The sequence below is a fragment of the Trachemys scripta genome, chromosome 4, assembly GCF_013100865.1.
Source record: "Trachemys scripta elegans isolate TJP31775 chromosome 4, CAS_Tse_1.0, whole genome shotgun sequence".
Classification (NCBI taxonomy): Eukaryota; Metazoa; Chordata; order Testudines; family Emydidae; genus Trachemys; species Trachemys scripta.
The window spans coordinates 12,375,965-12,398,227 of record NC_048301.1 but is presented as its reverse complement, the minus strand read 5'-3'; the positions used below and the strand labels follow the sequence as shown (position 1 = coordinate 12,398,227).

Below are 22,263 nucleotides of genomic sequence, written 5' to 3'. Positions count from 1 at the left end.
CGCCTCCCACGGGAAGGCCAGTCGCTAGCGCTGCGTGGTCCCCCTTCTTTTACTGTCCGGGTGGAACAAATACGCGATACAACCAACCGCTCCTCGTTATATTGCTGTAATAGCCACTTATGGTTCAGCTCTGTACTCTGGGAGCATAGTGTTCCGGTACGGCTGTTCACGCCGTACTATGGCCCGCCCCAGGTTCTTCCGGGACATGGGGGACACTTTACAATGCTACACCATACTGCTCCGCGGGCCAAGGTAAATCTATCAGCGGATCCCTATGTGCCGATTCGTCTCCACGAGGAGGGTGGGGGGAAAATCGTGGCGAATTTGCGGGGCGGAAGGAGGAGCTGAGGCTGCCGGTTCCCCCACGTGTTGAGAGGCGCCGGGCGCAGAGCGGTGAGTCGGGGAATGGGCCTGGGTGTCAGGACTCCTGGGTTCCATCCCTGGCCCTGTTTGTGAGATTGGGGTGGGAGCCCGTGCCTCAGTTTCCCCTGTGTGGTGGGGCGGTGATGCTGCCCCCTTGCTGGGGGCCGTGTCAGGGCAGGACATTCGGTCTTGGGGAGGTTCAGGGCGCTGCCGGGCTCGCTCTCTACCGCCCCCTCCTCACGTGTTCTTGGCACCAGGTGATGGCTCGGGATCTCCACTGAGACTCCCCGGCAGTGACCTTCGTTCTCCTAATGTGGCTGCTGCAGCCCGGGTGTAAGGCTCATGGCTACTCGTGTCACCGGGGGAACAGACTGGCAGGCCAAGGGATCTGGCTCTAGCAGAAACTTTCAGAGAAGATTAGATTTTCTGCCTGAAAAGGGAGAAGCAACAAAGACTCCATAGAGACCACGAGAGATTTCACTGTTGATAGCATTTTTATGTGGCAGGTGCTATGCAGTGATCTAAAACTCTAAAATAGATTTAGCATTTTGAAGAATTGCTGTAAATGTAGTCATGGTCATAGAGTTTAAGACCAGAAGGGACCACTCCATCATTTAGCCTGACCTCCTATATAGCATAGGCCACCAACAACACCCACACACTAAACTCAACAACCCAAATTAGACCAAAGAATTACGGCCCAGTGGAAACTAGACTATTACTTTCCAGAGGCTAAGGAGAGGAGGCATCGTGCTGCACCAGGGCTTTGAGGCCCCCACAGTATCATGGAAATAAATGAGATATCCCAAGATAGGTGTAAAAGTGTAAAAGCTTTGTGATAATTTACTATCAAGCTCATGTACTCCAAGGCCAAAAGGGACCACTGTGATCATCTAGTCTGACCTCCTTTATAACTACAGCCCAAAGAACTTCTCCAAAATACAGTAGTTATCTCATGGTTATTTACTTTTACAGTACATTTTAATAATTTCCTGAAAAATTCCGTATGTCATTCTGTATGTCAGGAGTGAGTGGGTGAGGGTCTGTGGCCTGCAATGTCAAGGAGATCAGCCTAACAGATGATCATGATGCTTCCTTCTGACCTTAAAGTCTATGAGTCTGTGTCTATGATAATATGTGTTTACTTTTAGGGAATTGGGTAAAAACAACCTAAGTAAAAAAAAATGAAGGAAAATGTTTTCTCTCACATTTGAGAAATTTGCTGTCTCCTTCCACTAAATAAAACATTCAGATTGTAATTCAAAGAGCTCATATATTGGCTACTTTAGGAAGAATATATCAACCCTTAAATCTCTATAGCAATATACTATCTCAGATATTAAATCTCTACTTGACCAGGCCCTGCTATGGCTTCATACTGCTGCTCTCACTAATATCTAGCTCTTACATTGTGATTTTCATCCATAGATCTCAAAGCACAAAGGAGGTCAGAGTATTTTTGTCCTTGTTTTACAGACAGGGAAACAGGGATGTAAAATTATTTGCCCAAAACCACCCAGCAATGTAGTGGCAGAGCTAAAAATAGAACCCAGGTCTTCTGAGTCCAAGTCCTGTGCTTTATCCACTAGGCCATGATGGTTCTCAATACAATACTTTAAGTATGGATTTTCATAATTTGTATTATCAGTCCTCTTTTCATCTTCACAACCCTTATTTATAGTTATTATTTACAGTTATCGTTTAGGCACTACACAATTACAACTGTTTTTGTAACCAGTTTGCAACATACTTTCATGAGACTCATTTACAACAAACATGGAGGAGATGCATCCATGCAGCAGCTTTTTTCCACAATACAGCCATGTATCAATATAGGTTTTATGTCCATACCACACTACTTAACTGTTTATCCCTTCTGGAGAAATCTGGACATTTAGTGTATTAGCACTATAGTACCTGAGGGCATAAAAAAGATGTTACTAATATAATCAGCTCCAGGTAGGAAGCAAAAAAGTAATGTGTAAGATGTGTGCATTGATCGATACTTGTTACCCTACAACAGGAAGCATATTATTGCATTTGAAGGAGATGCAGAGTTCAGCAGGACCAAAAAATAGTCTGTCTGAAGAATGTAAGTTATGAGGAAAAGTTAATCTGTTGGACTTATTCTTGATGCAAGAGAAGAGATTTCAAGGTGACCTGAGACAGGCTTCCCAAATTCATAAAAGGGATTAATATATTTGATATTCCCTTGGTAAGAGATTCAGAAACAAAAGGGTGCAATTTCAAAATTAGGAGCAAATAGGGAATTCCAGGCAGAACAACTGCTTCACACAAAAGATAATAAATGTATGGAATAACTATTTGGGAATGGGATGGAAAAAAGGGCAAATTCAGACTCCTTTCACCTGTCTGCAGAGACTTCATTGGCATTTTATCCACTTGTATCAGGCTGGAATTTGGCTCAGTGAACACAAAGGAGGGAAAGAAATCAATGCATTGTTGAAGGTGAAACCTGAAGGACACAGTGAAATATCAGGAAGAAGGGATTAAGATAAATCTGCCTTACCTGAAGCCTTTCCACCTAGGGCTGTGACCTCATCAGATCACCAGATAAGTGGGGTCAGGCCTGGTCAGTACTTTGATTGGAGACCACGCCAGGGAAAAAGCAGAGAAGCTGTTTCGTTTTTTAAAATGACATTGCGTATGCTCAGAATTTGTTCAGGATGTTTCTAATAGATCTCTAACGTTCAGCCTTACTAAGCCAAATTCAGCTCTGAACTTATTGAACTCAGTGGAAGAAAGGTCCATTAAGGAGCTTTGCATGCTTACTTCAGGGCTGAATCTGGCCCACTGACCTTGTGCACTGGATTGAAATTCATAATACATGCAGTGTCTGAGTATCATTTGTGAATTATTTAGAATAAAAATATTTTATACATGGTAACTACATTAAGAGCATGACAAAGGTTTGAGATAAAACAATACAAAGTAATTCAAAAGTACGGATGACATGTGCCCTGACTCTCAAGCACAAGAGGGAGCTCCAAAGCTGTTTCTTTGATGTGTTGGTTGGGCCTACTGTTGGAGGACCTAAAGTACACCAACACTTGACACAGAATTTCCTGGGTCTTGTGTTGTCACAGCCTTGGTTTAATTTTAGTGTGAATTACTCTCAGTCCTAGTGGTTTTCTGTGTAGTTGTACTTTGATTAGGTTAAATAAAAGCATTTCTGAAGCTCTACCTCAACGGATTAAGAACAAGTTCTTAAATTCAGCTCCAGCATGACCACTCTTAACTTCCCAGACTGTCCAATTTTAACACACTTCTGTGATTTGACTCTCTTCTTCTCTCCTGTCTTCCCCTCCATTAAAAATATATACACTTACAATGAACCCTCTCCACTCCTCGCAGTGGGCCAGTTACAGAAGTGTTACTGATGGACCTAAAGGTACTATGTGGTAGTTCCAGGGGTAATGTAAATTCAGGTAACAGTTGGAGCTTGCTCTAATGCTGGACCTTCATAACAAGCCATGATCATATAGTCTGTCAATAAAACTATTATTTGGCTTCATACAGAAGAATACACTAGGGGGTCCATCCAGCTCCCAGGGATTTCAAATTTCTAGATTAGGTAATGGCCACTGATGCTGATTATCTCGGTGAACAATTAGCCTCCTCATGACACTGTAAGTTTCTGCACGTCACATATAATAGCTCACATCCATCAGCACTGCCGGGATTTTAGTCACACAGTCCCAGTCTGACAGTAATGAGAATCAAACGTTCCAGCCAAGTAAATTGCTCAGAACAGTTGTGCTCAGGAGCCTATTGCCTCCTGAAGGCCGTATATACAGCTGGGAAAATCGCATTCCCACGCTTGTGAAATTTTAGAGAAGTTCAGACAACTGTGGTGTTTGCTGCTGCTCCCATGCCATGGAAACAGAGAAATGATTGGCTCAGCTCTGGCTGGGAAGCTTTTACCTAATCACTGTTTTTATAAAAAGAAAGCAGGTTTCTTAAAGCTATGATTACCTGGAGATCAGATGTTTCCATGGCAATGGGAGTGGCAGCCCGCAGAAGGGAACTTGAGAACATTTTTCAGTTTCTAAAGCAAAGCTGGAGAGGCTGGGAATGTCATGTGTACAGGCATTAGGATCTAACAGGCTCAAGGTCTGTTGTTACCTTTGGAAAGGGGGTCATGGGGGAAGGAAAGCTTTTACACTTAGTAAAAAACTTTAACTCTCAACTATTTTTGTTCTTACATTTAAAAAAACACTGAATGGCTTTTGATATATTGAAAATGTTAATTGCAACTCTAACATTTTAACAAGTGATATCCTAGGTATTTGCACATCGCTGCTGGTCCAGGGCACTGCTGCTCTGTAGTCTAACCATATGCAGCCTTGTGTGTAGTTGTTTATATATTGGCTGTCTGCCTTCCCCTGAGGTGACTCATGTTTAAAAAACACAGCACCTAATTTTGAAGGCATGTTTAGCCCAAAGCAGTCCTCTACCATCTTGAGGATGGACTAGTACAAGAGTTACACCTGACACATTCTTAGTGCTTTGAGCTACCACTTAAGAAGTTTAGCCATTACTGCTGTGACTAATGCTTCAGACCGCTTCTAAAATTCAGGCAGAAATGGCTTAGTTTATCATTCTTCCTTTAGTCTCAAAGACCAGATGTATATATGGAGATATACTTATCTCCTAGAACTTGAAGGGACCTTGAAAGGTCATTGAGTCCTGTCCTGTCCCTACCCTACCCTAGCAGGACCATGTACTAATTTTGCCCCAGATCTCTAAATGGCCCCCTCAAGGATTGAACTCACAACCCTAGGTTTAGCAGGCCAATGCTCAAACCACTGAGCTATCCCCCCCCAGCAACTAGAACCAGATATGATATATAATGTAAACATACCTTAATATACCAGACAGTATATTCTGGAGATATAAGGCCAACTACGAATGACAGCCACTGAAGACGTGCAGTAGAGACATATTAATGTACTGCACACCATATGGAAGGCATAAAAGTAAGGGCAACAGATTTGTGCTTCAAAGACATTTACAGTCAGACAGTGCTGTTGTGTTAAATTCTAAAGGAAAACTATTTCTTAAGTACAGCTGCAAAGGTTTTCTGGAACTTCAGTTTACTAAATCTCATTAAATTAGTGACAAAATGGCAGGACATCAGGTCTGATTAAATAAAAAAGATGAACAGAATATAAAATGTGAGGAAGTGGCAGTGCTGGGAGTTGAGGCCATTAGCTTTTTGCGCCCTGGTGGGGACACAGGACTTTTCCGTTTCTCGGTGGGGTTTTAACACTCAGTGATAATGAGCTACCTTGGTTCTGACTTTACTAGGCTGTAGCTGGCTTCAAATAGATACCCTTTACCCTCCACCCCAGGAATGTGATTTTGATCAAGTTCAATTTGGCTTTAACTCATTGTTAAGCAGCCAGCGTTTAGGTGATAAGCCACGTTAGACTTTTAGATTTGCACTCGTTAAACTTGTGCTCGGCTAGGCAGTTGCACTCATTCCTATCTGGTGCAGATTTCAGCATCTATCTGTATGTGCCATCTCCAGATTAGATTTTTTTTTTTAAGCACTCTGGATGCGTTCTTTATCTAATGATCAGATTTAAGCTAATGTAGAACACAGTCCACTTTCTTAGTTGAAGTTTTAAATAGAGAACATATTACATTTGTTCTAGCTTCTAATTTGTTTTCAGGTGCAGTTCAAGGTTCTAACCTATAGAGCCCCTTTGGTTTGGTTTCTTGGTCTCTGGGATTGCTTCTTCTCCCATGCTCAACGCTGATAGCTGAGATCTATTCAGACACTTGAGCTAATAGTTCTCAGATTTGTATGTCAAGGGCCTGGAGTAGGATGTTCTCAGTGGAGAGCCTTTGACCCTGGAGTTCACTTTCCTTTTATTTCTTCCCATCACCACACCAGCCTTGATATGACTGATCCAGAGGCCTCATCTGCCGTTAAAGTTTTGCCACTTGTGCTAATTTAAAGGGGCAAAACCCTTCTAGTGTAGATGCAACTGTACCAGGAACAAAAATAAGCTGTACCGGTAAAAAGAATACCTAGTATAACTGCATCTCCACTAGGACTTTTACTGGCACAACTATGCTGGCAAAAAAATTCCCTCCCTTACCGACATAGTTATGCTGGCAAAACTTCTAACCATAGACCATGCTGCCAGGTTCATCTGTTTACTTGAGCCCTGTCAGAAGAGATGTGAGTGGAGAGGATTTAGTGAGAGCTTTGTGTGTGTGATTTGCTTATAGCGTTACTGCATTTGATTTTTCAATTTTTAATATTACTTTCACCGAGGGGTAGCAGTGAGCCTCGGGCAATGTGTAAATTGAGGGAAGGAAGGCAACAGCTTTCAGTGTTCATAGATTCGTCAATTCCAAGACCAGAAGGGACCATTGTGTTATACAGGAAGACAGACTAGATGATCACAGGCCGTAGAACTTCCCTAAAATAATTCCAATAGCATATTTAGAAAAACATCCAATCTTGATTTAAAAGTTGCCAGTGATGGAGAATCCACCATGTCCCTTGGTACACTGTTTGAATGGTTAATTACCCTCACTGTTGAAAATGTACACTGTTTTCCAGTCTCAATTCGTCTAGCTTCAACTTGCAGCCAGTGGATCGGGTTATACCTTTCTCTGCAGGATTGAGGAGTCCATTGTCAAATATTTGTCTCCCGTGTAGGTATTTAGAGACTGATCAAATCACCTCTTAATCTTCTCTTAAAGTTAAATAGGTTGAGCTCCTTGAGTCCACTACAAGGCATGTTTACTAATCCTTTAATGATTCTTGTGGCTCCTCTGTGAACCCTCTCCAATTTACCAACATCCTTCTTGAATTGCAGACACCAGAACTATTCTCTCCTAGAAAGTCTCAAGACTTAACTTGTTTACCGCACTGTATAACGAATGTCTTTGTCTTTGAAGATGCCTTCTTAAATTCTTTCTACTTAGTCTCCATTGGTGTTCATACTTTCACTTTTCCTCACCTGTTTTTGATTTCCTTTTTAATGCTATTTTTATTTCTTCTTCATAATCCCTTATATTTAACTCACTAGATTCACTGGCACAAGTATTTGCAGTTTTACAGTTTTTCTAATGACTAAAACAATAGATGTTTTAAAAACATGAACTGGTTTCTAAGAAGTGGCGGGGGTGGAATTAATTTAATCAATTTAGAATACTATAGAGTGCTGTTTCTTTTATTCAAATGTTGCTGTAACTAAAAGGTAACTAGAGGTCTCTTCCCCACCCCACCCCACCCCAGTTTTACTTTGTGTATCTGACAGCTCTTTACTTGTAGCTAGTTTTGCTGTTTTCTCTATAATGTGTTTCACCTGTTTGGATCTTTCAAATAATAGAGAAGAGCAACATTAAAGAAATAGAAAAATGTAATTACAAAAACTGGCAGGGGGACTTGAAAAGGTGTGGTATCTGACCCTATGTTGGACATTTTTTTTTTTAACTGACTAAATTTCAACTTGATAGCTTCCATTTAAATTAATACTGTCAATGAGAATCATGTCACTCGTTAAGTGAGGTTTTTACTCACGAAAGCTTATGCCCAAATAAATCTGTTAGTCTTTAAGGTGCCACCAGACTCCTTGTTGTTTTTGTAATAGGTAAGGAATTCGATTATTAAAACAAGACTCTTCCATTATAGCCATTGCAGGGGGCTGCTAAAACCCCCCCAAACCAACAAACTATTTCTATTGGACCTTTACAAATCATAGCATCATTTCTATTGGTTTTAGATTTTATAAAACTTTATTTTTATAAGATGTAAAATTTGAGCCAAATTTAACCAGAAGCTGTTCCTTTAAATCACATGTAAGCCTGTCCTTGTAGTATTTTGTTAAGTTCCCAGCATGATCTGCATCTAAGACACAGTAGCCACATATTCTTGTTTCTTTGAAACCCCAGTTATGTCTGGCTACACTTACAGAAGGGGCAGAGTTTTATTCAGCCTTCGAATGTTATATTTCTTATATACGTGTTTTGGTGTGAATTATGACACAAATGTTATCTTAAAATTAGGTGGCTGATTGCAGACCAATAGAATATGGCTGGGCAAATATCAGAATCTGATCAGATCAAACAGGTAAGATGCTATTCTGTATTAATAAATGATGGTTTTGAGAAACTTGCATTACCTCAACACACTGAAGCTTAGCAATGGAGTTTTATGGAAACTGGTTTCAAGAGGTTTCAGCATTTTATCTTCAAAGTTATTAGCATGCATATATGAAATACAGCTTTTCTCCCAGTTAGTTAGCAAGTAAAATGTTGCCTGAGTTGTAGCTTAACTTCTTTTATGAATTGGGAACAATATTAAGGTAGCCAAGATTTAATTATTTTGATCATCAGCAAATCAGCAGGCATGGAATAGTATCTGATCTAGGGGAACAGTAGTTGTCAGCATCAAATGATGTTATTGCATTGATACTAAATTACCTCTGGTGACTTGTCACTTTAAATGAGTAGTCTGTTCTGTTAATGTCATTGAATGGTACATTCAGCTATTGCAAGCTGTACATGGGAAAAGTTTGAAAATGTCTTCTTTTCTTTTAATATTGCATGTCTGTTCAATTTGTTACAGTTCAAGGAGTTTCTTGGGACGTACAATAAACTTACAGAAACCTGTTTCCTGGATTGTGTGAAAGATTTCACTAGCAGGGAGGTTAAATCAGAAGAGGTATGCCCCTGTTGTGTGTTTTGGGTTTCTCTTTTGTGGAAATGCTGTATGATAATATTTGAATTTGATAAGCAGCTTTGAAAGTTTTGATCCGATCAAAAATTAGTTAAACTAACATACAAGAGGTTATAGCTCTTCGGGTATGTATGCAGCCTGCAGGTGAGAAATGTTAACTGAAGGGACAATGACGTATTTGTGGTTGTTTCTGTGCAGTTGTCATTCTGATAGGATTCTTGCTCTTTCCTCTTAGCTCCTTTGCATGCAAACAACAGATCTCCCACACCACAGCTTTTGAAAAATTTTGATCCCTGAGGCCAGTAGTTGCAGGACTAAGTGCATGCCAGGCGCTTTACAGGACCTTGCACATCAGACCCTGGAAGGCAATATCTTCTTCCTTATTTTCTTCACATATATGCAGATAGCCTCCCTGTTTTTGGTGTTGGCATTGGCCTTCTAAGGCTGCAACAAGCAGCAGCAACATATTTTGTTCTGAGGCATTCCTAGAGCCTCTTACTCTATAAGAATGAGGAATTCTTTAGAGAAGGGAAAATTACCCACCTGAAATCTACTTCTCTGAAGAGAGACTCTCCTGGAATGCTCACTCACCCTCCCACTTTCCCTCCGAGTTCAGTATCATCCTCTTTGGAGGGTGTTTCCCATCTTGCACTGTTTGTGTATTTTTGGAGGCATTTTTAAATTATGAATCATTTTGAATTGTTTTAGCCATATGGGTGGTTCACCTCCTGTGCAATTAAAGGAACTGACTGAAATGTTTTGGAGGCAACATTTATAGCCTGCAGGAGTGATGTGACATCTAGTAGATGGTCAGACTTGTACTTTATCCTGCTACCACTCAGGGATAAAACTTCTTAATGGGAGTTCAGCTGGTTTTGAGCTAAAGAGCTAAGATCCAAGAGTGAAAATCCTGATGGATCGTGTCTGTAGAGTCTTTTAAGATTTTTGGATATAAATAGCAACCTGTAGCTAGACATTTTTCTTTTATACTCCGTAAAGGGACCCCCATGCTGCAGGACATGAGCCAATCATTAACAGATGGGGATTAGGGAGAAACTTTCTTTATGGGCAGATTATTACATAATTGTCCATTACAGGGTTTCTTGCACCTTCTTGTGAAGCATCTGGCACTGGCCACTATTGGAAACAGGATACTGGATTAGATGGACCACTGGTCTGATCTGGTATGGCAATTCCTATGTTTCTATTCAAGTTTAGTTTCATATTAAATAAAAATCAAAAGCATCCAGGAATCTCCTGTGAGCAATGCCACAATTTTTTAAAATTCATCTTTGGTCACTTTTCTACATAGCAACCCCTGCTGCAAGTCTAGCCTTCCCAAGGCACCATCCCCTGAATATTACGTCCTCTGGGAGCAATGGGTTTGAACTGTTCCAGGCTCCCTCATTGTAGTTGTTTAGCTAGAGTTCACTGCTGCTCAACAGGTTTTACCAGGTAGCTGATGTCCAGACAACAACAGTTCAGACCTCCTTTCCCCATTTCTAAATTCTAAGCACAATCAAAACAACTCGTAGTTGATCGGTAATGATGCAAACTTGTCCTGTTCCCTTTGTTTCTAAGTTTTGTATGCTTTCACTGTAACTATCAGTTCATTTTTGATAATGACAGCTAGTTTGGGAGCATCATATAATGCAGAGGTCGGCAACTTTCAGCATGTAACCCATTGGGGTAATCCGAAGGCGGGCCGTGAGACACTTTGTTTACGTTGACCGTCAGCGGGCACAACCCCCCGCAGCTCCCAGTGGCCACGGTTCAACATTTCCGGCAAAGTGGCAGATACAGTTAGTTGGAGGGATCCCACTGGAAGCCTAGAATGAATAGGGGATATAGTAGGCCACATTTGGCTGCCATGGGCAGAAGGTGGGTCACACAGAATTTAAAGAAATAGCGACTGATGTAATATTGGCCTTTGCCATAAGGTAAGAGACTAGATTTTATTTCAGAGGATCGTAGGGATATGAGGGGGACATAATGACTTCTTCCATTTTTAAAAGGTTCTCTATGGTAGTTTTCCATTGGAATGAATGCCAAAAGAAAACTCAGCTTTTCATACTTTCCTTGAAAACTAAACTTGACATTTTTTCCCCATCAGAAACAGGCTAGGCAGTGAGCTTGGGGCTAAAGGCAGCATAAGCATAGGACACAAGAGTGTATTCACCTTGTCATATGCCATCATAAACTGTCTTCGGTCAGTTTTTTCCTTTAATCATTGTTGTGGTCCTTCTGTGTCTCCTTTTTCCTGTAGATGACGTGCTCAGAACACTGCTTACAGAAATATTTAAAAATGACGCAGAGGATATCCATGAGATTTCAGGAGTATCATATTCAGCAGAACGAAGCTCTAGCTGCCAAAGCAGGACTTCTTGGGCAACCTCGTTAAACAAAAGAGAATTCTATTCCAACCTTGCTTTAAAGCAATGCCAATGTTTGTTGGATTGCAAGTGGAGGTGTTCTGTTGTGGGTGTGTCCACCAGCTCACAACAGAGTTTCAGAGACCGTTTGGCACACGGAAACCATTGGGGAAACAATTATGGGCTATACCAGGAGTTGGTAATGGCCAGCTGGCGAACAGAGCCTATTTCTGAGGTCCTTTTTTACTGTGCAATGGAATAATGTTGATACAACCATTTCTAGAGGCCTGCAGACTGGTTATGCTGGTCACTACATTGGGGGCAGGGGAGGGAGAGGACCATTTTTTTTCTTTCTTCCACTACGACTATTAATTTTAATGCAAAAAGTGCTGTACAGAAATATATACAAAAATGTCTTCAAAATGTTTTTATTTAATCAAAGTACAATAAATGGGAACTGTTCAGTTTTGTATGTATTTTCTTTCCAAACAAGGGTTTATAGGCTAGACGGCTAGAATCCTGCCTTAACATTGCTGCCATCTCTCATTCCTTCTCATCTTCCACACAGTCCTGCTCATTCAGTGCTGCTTGAAGTCGCTGACAAACAGATAAGAGTTAGTGACTAATTACCTTATCAGTTAGGGACACGTGACTAGTTATTTCTTTTTATTCTCAGAAAGCCTTTGTTATCTCCTTCTCTCATCTTCTCGCCCATTCGAGAATGGCTAGAGCAAGTGCCTTCCCTAACCAGCAGTCATCCCCTATGCTCCCCAGGGCTAATGGCTGTCATAGGATAATATGGTTATAAGGAATAGCCAAGAACAAATCATGCCAAACCAACCTAATTTCCCTTTTGACAAGATTACTGGCCTAGAGGATGGTGGAGAGCAGCAGATGTGATGTATCTTGATTTTTAGTAAGGCTCTTGATACAGTTCCACATCACATTCTCATAAGCAAACCAGGGAAATATGGTCTACATGAAATTTTACTATAACGTGGCTACACGTTGAAAGACCATACTCAACGAGTAGTTGTCAATGATTCACTGTCCTAGTCATAGTGGATGATAAACTGAATGAGTCAATATTGTGATACAGTTGCAAAAAAAGGCTAACATCGTGCTCGCTGCATTAACAGAGCTGTCATATGTAAGAAACAGAAGGTAATTGTCCTGCTCTACTCTGCACTGGTGAGGCCTCAGCTGGAGTACTGTGTTCAATTCTGGGTGTCACACTTCAGGGAAGATGTGGACAAATTGGAAAGAGTCCAGAGGAGAGTAACAAAAATAATACAAGATTTAGAAAACCTGACTTATGACAAAAGGTTAAAAAAACTGGGCATGTTTAGTCTTTGAGAAAAGAAGTCTGAGCGGGGACCTGATAAGTCTTCAAATATGTTAAGGGCTGTTATAAAGAGGATGGTGATAGATTATTCTCCATATCTACTGAAGGGTAGGACAAGAAACAATTGGCTTAATCTGCAGCAAGGGAGATTTAGGTTAGATATTAGGAAAAACTTTCTAACTATAAGGGTAGTTAAGCTCTGGAATAGGCTTCCAAGAGAAGTGGTTGAATTCCCATCATTAAAGATTTTTAAAAACAAGTTGGACAAACACCTGTCAGTGATGGTCTAGGTTTACTTGGTCCTGCCTCAGCAGATGGGGCTGGACTTAGTGACTTCTTGACTCCAGCCCTACATTTCTATGAGTCTGTAGCACTTGCCTTTATGGTATGAGGGCAGACAGCGGCTATAAAAAAACTCATGCAAGTTGGCACAACTCCATTGATTTCAAAGAAGTTCTACCAGTTTATCCCAATGTTGAATTTGGCCTAAAATTTTTTTCCCCTACATGAGTGGCACAGGAGCATGGTAATTAGCAACATTCACTCCCAGAACTACTTCTGCATACTTCCCCCACCGGAAACAAGTAATCCAAAGGTTACTCCTGATCTCACGTTTATTACACGATGTATGACTTATTCCTTCAATACTACTAGGCTACCCAGCATACGTCTCCTTTGAGGGAATGCCAGCAGAATATACGAGGTACTCACAAGATGACATCTTCTGCTGATAAGCGCTGAGATAAAACATGAGCATTTATGAAAATTAAATGTTGGTGTTTCCAAGGTAGTGGAAACAATGGTTCTTTGACAGCATTTTATTACAGTGAATGTAATTCTTGAATCTGATTGTTAATGCAGTAGTATGACAGTTTATTGCTATTTCATTATCAAATAGCCTTGTTCTGAACCGAGTACAGAATAAACATGGTCTGTGCTTTGTTCAGTTGCACACAACCAATATGATGTATTACTGTGAATAAGATCTGACTCAATTTTATTTTCACTTTAACTGATAAATAAAAGAGTATCTACTAAGCCAGTGCCTCTCAACCTTTCCAGACTACTTACTCCTGGGGGAATTCTGCGCTGCTACATGCATAATTAATGAGCCCCACAGATTTCTCATTTTTTTGTGCAGAAAAAAAGCTTCTGTGAAAATGTTGCTGTAGTTCTGCTTTTTGCCCACCAGAGGGCGCTGTGGCAATAGACCAAAGCTGCAGCTCCCTGCCAGAGAGGGAAGAGAAAGCTGCCTTCTTCACAGCACTTTTCTGGCCAGGTCAGGAGGCAGACAGTGTGGGGTGCTGTGGGTGTCAGACAGGGACTCATAAGGGCTAGTGGGGGAAGACAAATTGGGGCAGGGGCTGAATGGGAGTGGAGGCATGGCCATGGGGGGAGGGAGGTGCAGACACGTGGGGGGAGGGGGGGGGGAGAGGCAGGGGGTGCAGAGCTACATGGGGTCAGAGGGTGGCTGGGTGGGGGTACAGGGAGACATAGGGACAGGGGAGTGGCTAGGTGGAGGCACAGAGACACATGGATGGGGGAAGGGGTACAGAGAGACATAGGACGGGAACGGCTGCATGAGGACACACACACACATTGGGACGGGCAGATGTGCCTGACTGAATAGGAGAGACTAGGGGTCAACCGGGGTCTGCATGGGGGAAGCTCCCTAACAATCCCTTCCCGCCCCCCTTAAAAACCTGTTCCATATTTTTCCCACCCATACCCAACAACCCTCCAAGTTCACACCCAGGCTCCTTCCCAGCAATTTACTTACCTCTCCCTCAGCTCCTCCATTACCCCTGAATCTCCCATGCCTTTGCACTGCTTCTGAGGGGTGCGAAAAATACAGTTCTGTATTGTAGTTTAAATGAATTATTACTCAGAGTTCTGTATTAATATGCCTAGTAAGGAATCTATTTGTCAAAAAACATTTCCTGAATCTTTTTTGTCGTCTGTATTGTTACAGACATACTTGCTTAGAAGTATTTTGAAATAAATGACCAAAAATAATTGAAATTGGTGTGATAATATTGTGTTATTTTGACAAATAAAATATGCAGAATTTTAAAATATTGTGCACAGAATTCCACCAGGAGTAACTACTGTACCTCTTTCAAGAGTCTGATTTGTCTTGTGTACCCTCAAGTTTCACCTCACTTAAAAATTAACAAAATCCGGCATAAAAATACAAAAGTGTCACAGCACACTATTACTTACAAATTACTTTCTCATTTTACCATATAATTATAAAAAATCCATTGGAATATAAATATTGTACTTACACTTCAGTGTATAGTTTACAGCAGTATAAACAAATCATTGTATATGAAATTTTAGTTGGTACTAACTTCACTAGTGCTTTTTATGTAGCCTGTTGTAAAACTAGGCAAAAATCTAAATGAGTTGATATGAGTACCCCCAGCGGTACATGTACCCCTGGTTGAGAACCACTGTACTGAGCAATCTGGCTGCTAAATTCCATTTGGTGCAGACTTTAGTTTCAGGCATGTCCTCTTAAAGAACTGAGTTGAAATTCCAGTAATTATTGGTATTCAATCCAATCCTGTCTGGAGGCCGTAAAGGCAGAGAGAGATGCTACTCAGTCTTTTTTTCATAATCAGTCCAGCTTGAGCCTTCTGTATTGATTTCTTTCTTATTAAATATTGCCCTTTCCTGACAATGTATGGCTCAAACAATTTACCTCAGCAGCCACAGGAACCAGAGTTCCAAAGTGCAGAAAATCAATGACAATTTTTAAAAACTGAGCTATAGTTGTACAACCGTTTACTGTACAAGCAATGGTTCTCTACAAAACAAACGGCAAGCTCCCAATCTATTTCAATGTATATTGCTGACTAGATAGTGTCCAGCACACGTTACACCGATAGTTTCCTCTTTAACTTTTTAAAAGCATACGTACTTGTTTTGTGTATGGTACTCTCTGCAAAAGCATCTCAAAGACTTGTGGTGGTAGTGTATTGTGCAAAAGCTGCAGTAGCTGATGTGGCTGTGCGCACACTGAAATAGCATTAGTGAGGTGCTCCACACTCTTCTTATGTTCTCCTGAAGCAAATTCATATTTTCATACATTTTAGAGTTGATTGGAAAACATTTCCCCCCCATCCCAGGAAAATTTTTACTTTTCATACCAACCCCCTCTCAAAAAAAAAAAAAAAACCCCCCCCCCCCCCGTTTTTTGGTTTTCCAATGAAAAGTCAAGTATTTGAGGAAAGTAGACCCCCTTCTGCAAAAGTGTTCATTTACTCAGAAACCCAAGTTTCCATAAATGCTTGGTGGAGGGGCTACGTGAATTAGGGAGAATAAAGGAGTAATTTTAAGTGATTGGGCTAGTGCCAGGATTTGTGTCTTTTGGGGAAAGCTCTTTGGGGTGGAGGGTGCAGTGAGAAAGGTGAAGGAGAAGACGGTTGGGATGTAATAGGAATCTTCTTTAGCACATTTCAGTGGCTTTTTTAAAATTCAGTTTCACTTAGGGCTTGGCTACACTTGCGAGTTACAGCGCAATACAGGAGCCCCGGGCGCACTAGCTCACTCGCCGTCCACACTGGCAAGGCCCGTAGAGCGCTTTGATTCCGCGGCTACAGCGCTGCTGGTATTCCACCTCGGCGAGTGGAATAACTTTTGCTGCACCTTGGCTACAACGCCCAGGTGTCAATGTGAATGAGGTGTTGCGTTACTGCGCTCTGATTGGCCTCCGGAAACGTCAAATAATCTCCTTAAGTCAAGTGGCCACTCTTGTCATTGTTTTGAACTCCTGTAGGAATGTGGAAATGCCCTTTCATAGCTCCGTTTCTGACAGCTGACATGCAAGCCGTTACTGTGGAATGCTGTGTGTGAGAGAGAAGCAGGCGAGGGGGAGATCTGCTGCTCTCTGAACTTACAAGACAGCATGCTGACATGCTCTCAGCCCCCACAAAACCCACTCTCTCTCCCCCCACATACACACAACACTCCCTGTCACACTCTACCCCTCCCCTCCCATTTTAAAAGCACATTGCAGTCACTTGCATGCTGGGATAGCTGCCCATAATGCACTATTCCTAATGACGCTGCAAGTGCCGCAGATGTGGCCACGCCAGTGCGCTTGAAGCTGTCAGTGTGGACAGACTGCAGCACTTTCCCCACTGTGCTCTATGAAGGCTGGTTTAACTCAAAGCGCTCTACATCTGCAAGTGTAGCCATGCCCTTAGTTAAAAGTTCAGTTCCTAGGAAGGGGTTGGTTAATAAGTTACTCAATTTCAGACCTTCTATAACCCCTCTCGACATTGCTTTAAAAATCTTTTAACTCTTTGTAGTCCAGTAACAATTTTTAATTCTCCAAATCTAATTGAAATTTCACTTCCCTTTGCCTCCTCCCCCACCTACTTTCAAGTGTAGGAATTCCTAGCAGCATCAGCCTCAAGCCTGGTGCTACCCACCATCCTGAAATAAGGTGGAGCAGACAGTGCCTGACTTAGGCATGTGCAATATGCTTGAGGTCTGACAAAACAATTTAGTTTGTCTGTGCTAAAATGATACTGCACCTCGACTTCAGCTGAGCATTTCAAGGCAATTTCTGTGAAAACCAAACCAACTGCAATACACATCCTGCACAGCTGTTGACAAGAGTTCATGCTTATGTCCTTACCTAGAGATAACCAGTGTTCTCCCAGCTGCACCTCTTGCAGAAAGAATTCCTGTACCCTTCCAATATTTTTCATCTCGCATAACTAAAGATGTTATCAAATATGTTTAGCTTAGAAATGAGGTGTATCAGTGCAACAAAGACATTTCTGTAGTTACTGTGAAAACTGGTAGTAGTGAAAAAGATTTCTCAAAAGATTAATTTGCAGTGCTGTTTTGTAAATTGCCATTTAGACTTATATTTGTCAAACCTCTGGAGGTCACTGTTTTTCTTGACACATCTTTGATTTACCTCCTCCACTCCATGGGTCATTTTGCTTTTCCCAGACTGTTGACCGAAACAATATTGTTTACAAAAAAAAAAAAAAAAGCCTACAGAGGTTTGACGACAAGGTTCTGTAGTCTGGGGTTGGGAATTATCTTAACTTGCTATATTAGTAAAAATGATTTCAGTGCTGCCTGCTAGCACAAAATGGGTGTTGGTGAAGGGCGGTGGCTGCTCTTTGGGGAGATTATAGCTCTGGAAACCAAGGTTGCTCCCTGCACTGAATTCTGGAATACATAGGTTGCTTTGTCTCCATGATAAAAATAAAATATCTCAATAGGGACTGAGGATGTGGCTATAGTGAAAGATGGGAAGGCCCACAAAGACATGGTAGATGAGTTTCTCCTCACATACCCCCACCTTGGGAAGTGAGGCAGGAGAGGAAGTACTAATGGTGGATAATTGTATCCTTTGACTATATCTACTTTCTCTAGCAAATTAAGATTAGCCAAAACTTTATGAATGTAAAAGTGAGCTGCAGGTGTGCTACAAATTTACTAAATCAAAAACAACTTTAGTCTCAAATATGTATTAGAGTTAAAAGGACACAGTCAACTTGAAATAGTTATTGTTAAAAACTAATTTCAGGTACTAAACTTGACCATAAATCCCTTGCCCCCCTCCATCCATCCCCAGTGTAGGGGGAGATTTTCAAGGGTACAAATGAGTTGGGTTCCTAATTCGCCTTTGTGCTTTGGCTCAGGTCAGTACAACCAAAAAGACATTCAATTTTAAGTTAGTATTCTTTCTACTAAGTTTAAGTGATTTTTAAACTGAGTGTTTTACCTCAGCATCATGCTCTTTAGCTTTTTCACGTTCTTTTCTTCTTTCTGTAAATGTAACATGGTGCATTTAACATCTAAGCTTAATAGTTCAGCACTCCAAAAAGATTGTCAAGTCTGCTTCTCCAAAGTTTTTTTCCATATTAGTGTTATCTCATCCAGAAAGTGCTGATGCTCTAACATGAAAACAGATATAACTGGAAGATAGAGATATGAGAGAAACCTATAAAAGTAAATTGTACCTAATTTTTTTTATTTATAAATAGTTTTAAACTCTTCTTGAACTGACTGTCCTGTTAAATTTTCTATAACATGTCACCTCTTCTCTAAAATGAGAGATGCTCAGGGAGTTGAATTTGCCATATAGATATTTGTTGATACTTTATTAAGTACACCAAAATATTTTCAAATTAAAAAATGGAATCATGATCGGAAGGAAGCCAAGCTACATTTCAGTTTTATGTTGTTGATGAGCTCATATGTTTTACTGCAAACACTTCAGAAATTCTTGATCAAGACAGAATTTAGCCAAGTAAGCATCTGGAGTGAGATTTTCAAAAAACCATGTCCTGCTGCTCCTAAATCACTTTGCCACTTTTAAAAATGTTACGCTATGGCCAAGATTTGTAAAGGTATTTTGGTGCCTAGTGGGATTTTTCAAACCACTTGGTGCCTAACTCCCATGGTATATAAGCAGTGTTGTAAATAGTCCTCTAATGGGATTTTCATCTTTAGGCACCTAAATACCTTTAGAAATTTGGCGTTAGGTGTTTTAGAAGTCTAGGTCCATTCTCAAGTGAATTATTAGACACTTAGGGCTTGGCTACACTTGCAAGTTAGAGCATATTAAAGCAGCCCCAGGCGCCCTAACTCCTGACCCGTCCACACTGGCAAGGCATTTAGAGCACCTGGACTCTGCAGCTGGAGCACTGCTGGTAATCCACCTCCACGAGAAGCATAATGCTTGTTGCGCCTGGGCTGAAATGCCCCAGCGTCAGTGTGAACGAGGTGTTGCATTACTGTGCTTTGATCGGCCTCTGGAAACATCCCATAATCCCCTTAAGTGGCCACTCTTGTCATTGTTTTGGATTTGGCTGTAGGAATGTGGATATCCCCTTTCAAAGCTCCGTATCTGACAGGCGGTAGACTTATCTGCTCCAGGACAAAGCAAGCCATTTGTGTGGAATGTTGCTTGCTGTGAGTGTGTGAGAGAGAGGTGGAGGGGAGGGGGGTCTGAATTTACAAGACAGCATGCTGACACACTCTTAGCACCCCAAAAACCCACTCTCTCCCCCCCACCACACACACACACACAACACACTCCCTGTCACACTCCATCCCACCCCCCGCATTTGAAAAGCACATTGCAGCCACTTGAACGCTGGGATAGCTACCACAATGCACTGCTCTTTGTGGCCATGCCAGTGCGCTTCCAGCTGAGAGTGTAAACACTCGGCAGCGTTTTCCCTGCCGCGGTCTCTGAAGGCTGGTTTAACTCCCAACGCTCTACATCTGCAAGTGTAGCTATGCCCTTAGGTGCACTAAGTCTCTCTGGGAGTCAGTCAAGCTCATGCTCTAAAGTGCCTGAGGCCTGGTCTACATTTAAAAATTAGAGTGACTTAGCTACAGTGCTCCGGGCTGTGAAAAATGTTTGTAGCTAGGTCAACCTAACCTTCAGTGGAGATGTCACTCGGTCAAACAGCAGAATCCTTCTGTTAACCTGGCTACAGCCTCAGTGAGGTGGAAGCGCTGGGGAAACCCCCTCCCCTTCAGTTGCTGTAGCAAGTGTCTCTGCTACAGGAGTCCAGCTATCCAAAGACATAGATTAGACAGGGGTTGGCAACCTTTCAGAAGTGGTGTGCCGAGTCTTCATTTATTCACTCTGATTTAAGGTTTCACGTGCCAGTCATACATTTTAACGTTTTTAGAAGGTCTCTTTCTATAAGTCTATAATATAGAACTAAACTAGGGTGACCAGACAGCAAATGTGAAAAATTGGCACGGGGTGTGTGTGTGGGGGGGGGGTAATAGGAGCCTATATAAGAAAAAGAGCCAAAAATCAGGACTGTCCATATAAAATCAGAACATCTGGTCACCCTAAACTAAACTATTGTTGTATGTAAAGTAAATAAGGTTTTTAAAATGTTTAAGAAACTTCATTTATAATTAAATTAAAACGCAGAGCGTCCCGGTGGCCAGGACCCGGGCGGTGTGAGTGCCATTGAAAATCAGCTCGCGTGCCGCCTTCGGCACACGTGCCCTAGGTTGTCTACCCCGGATTAGAAATAATTGAAGTGGGTTTGAAAATCCCAGCTGCGGTGACGAAGGGGATGGAGTGGGATTTATGTGGGGCAGGAATTATTTATTTCGGGGGGGGGGGGGGGAAGGGAAGGTCCAGGGGCTGTAGCCCAAAGGGGCTCAGGCCTTAGACTTGACTAGGGTGGGGGTGTCAATTCAGCCCCGTTCCCCCTGCCCCCTGCCTGCCCTCGCTCTGGGTGGGACCAAGGCCTGGATGGGGGCGAGGCCTGGCATTGCAGGGGCGGTGCTTGCAGCTCCCGCGCCCGGGGAGAGGAGGGCGATGGGGGCCCCGGCCCGGCCCGGCCCCGCCTCAGCTAACGGCCTCCCGCGGCCCCGGCCGGGCGGGGACACTCACTCTGCCGCAGCTTCCGCTTGAAGTCGGGGGCGTTTCTCCGCTGCCGGTCGAAGTAGACGGCGTAGCCGAGCAGGGTGAGGCCGCAGGCCCCAGCCAGCAGGAGGAGAAGGGGGCGGGCCCAGCCGCTCATGGCCGCCCGCGCCCAGCCCCGGAGTCCCGAGAAGCTGGCAGCGCTAGAGCCACGGCTCGAGCCACGGCTCTCCTCCCCCTCCCCCGCCCCGCCCGGGCAGCGCCGAGCGCACGGAGCCGGACCCCCGGCTAGACAGGGCCTGGGAGCCCCAGCGGGGAGACGCTCCCCCTGCCCCCGGGTGGTCAGTGCCTTCCCGGAGCCCCAGGGGGGAGACTCTCCCCACCCCCCGGCCCTGGCTGGTTTCTGGGGGTTGGTCTGTGCCTGGGCGCCCCGGACTCCCCAGCAGGGAGACGGCTCCGGGGAGACGCTTGATCTAGCTGTAGGTTTTGCATAACGTTGTGTTGCCAACTCCACCTCGCAGGCAGTGACCAGACTGTATCTCGGCCCATCTTTTGCTGGCCGGGGGCTGTGCTGCAGTCAGGAGCGGAGGGACTGGTCAGCAGCATCTTCAAACCTCCTTTCCCCCCCTGCTCATCGCCGTGGCTGTGTCAGCTCACAGCGTTAGTCTTAATCTCTCTGAAATTGTCCCCCGTTAGCCTTTTACAGCCTCACAGAGCTGTATCCATGAAGCCCACTTTCTTCTCCTACAATGTCCGCCTAGGGGGGGCGACTGGACAGCTTGTCAGTCTCACCTCCATGAGGAAGGGCTGAAGCACAGAGAGGGGATTTGCTAAAGGCTAGACATTGAGACAGTACCAGAAAGGGGAATCACAATTTAGGAGAGCCCAGATCTTTTCGCAGCCCACCTTACTGCTCTACCTGAGTGACGTACTCAGTTGATGAGTGAGGAAAAACTCATACAGCCATTAACATTTATCTAGTCCAGGTCACAGTAAATGCTCACATGGCAAGGATAAAAGACAGAGCCTATTTTCTTTGTCTCCAACACAACCATATCCATTAATTATTTGTGCATAAAGG

General features: G+C 42.8%; 2 protein-coding genes across 8 annotated transcripts; one reads left to right on the top strand and one right to left on the bottom strand.

The window, feature by feature from the left end:
* Positions 1 to 64: 64 nt before the first annotated feature.
* Positions 65 to 11,927, top strand: TIMM9 (translocase of inner mitochondrial membrane 9). 6 transcript variants are annotated; one of them, XM_034769055.1, is made up of 5 exons: positions 271 to 393; positions 2,387 to 2,455; positions 8,416 to 8,479; positions 8,978 to 9,073; positions 11,355 to 11,927. In XM_034769055.1, the coding sequence occupies exons 3-5, from the start codon at positions 8,441 to 8,443 to the stop codon at positions 11,487 to 11,489; spliced, it is 270 nt and encodes an 89-aa protein (XP_034624946.1). In that variant the 5' UTR covers positions 271 to 393; positions 2,387 to 2,455; positions 8,416 to 8,440; the 3' UTR covers positions 11,490 to 11,927. The 6 variants fall into 6 exon arrangements, with proteins under 6 accessions (XP_034624948.1, XP_034624944.1, XP_034624946.1 ...); XM_034769057.1 differs by lacking the exons at positions 271 to 393; positions 2,387 to 2,455 and adding an exon at positions 65 to 252; XM_034769053.1 differs by lacking the exon at positions 2,387 to 2,455 and having other exon boundaries at positions 259 to 393.
* Positions 11,873 to 21,358, bottom strand: TOMM20L (translocase of outer mitochondrial membrane 20 like). 2 transcript variants are annotated; one of them, XM_034769051.1, is made up of 6 exons: positions 21,213 to 21,358; positions 18,564 to 18,607; positions 17,457 to 17,538; positions 15,732 to 15,874; positions 14,586 to 14,638; positions 11,873 to 12,057 (listed from the first exon to the last, which is right to left on the bottom strand). In XM_034769051.1, exons 1-6 carry the CDS (start codon positions 21,340 to 21,342, stop codon positions 12,039 to 12,041), a joined length of 471 nt encoding a protein of 156 aa, XP_034624942.1. In that variant the 5' UTR covers positions 21,343 to 21,358; the 3' UTR covers positions 11,873 to 12,038. The 2 variants fall into 2 exon arrangements, with proteins under 2 accessions (XP_034624942.1, XP_034624943.1); XM_034769052.1 differs by lacking the exon at positions 14,586 to 14,638.
* Between the last annotated feature and the right edge of the window lie 905 nt (positions 21,359 to 22,263).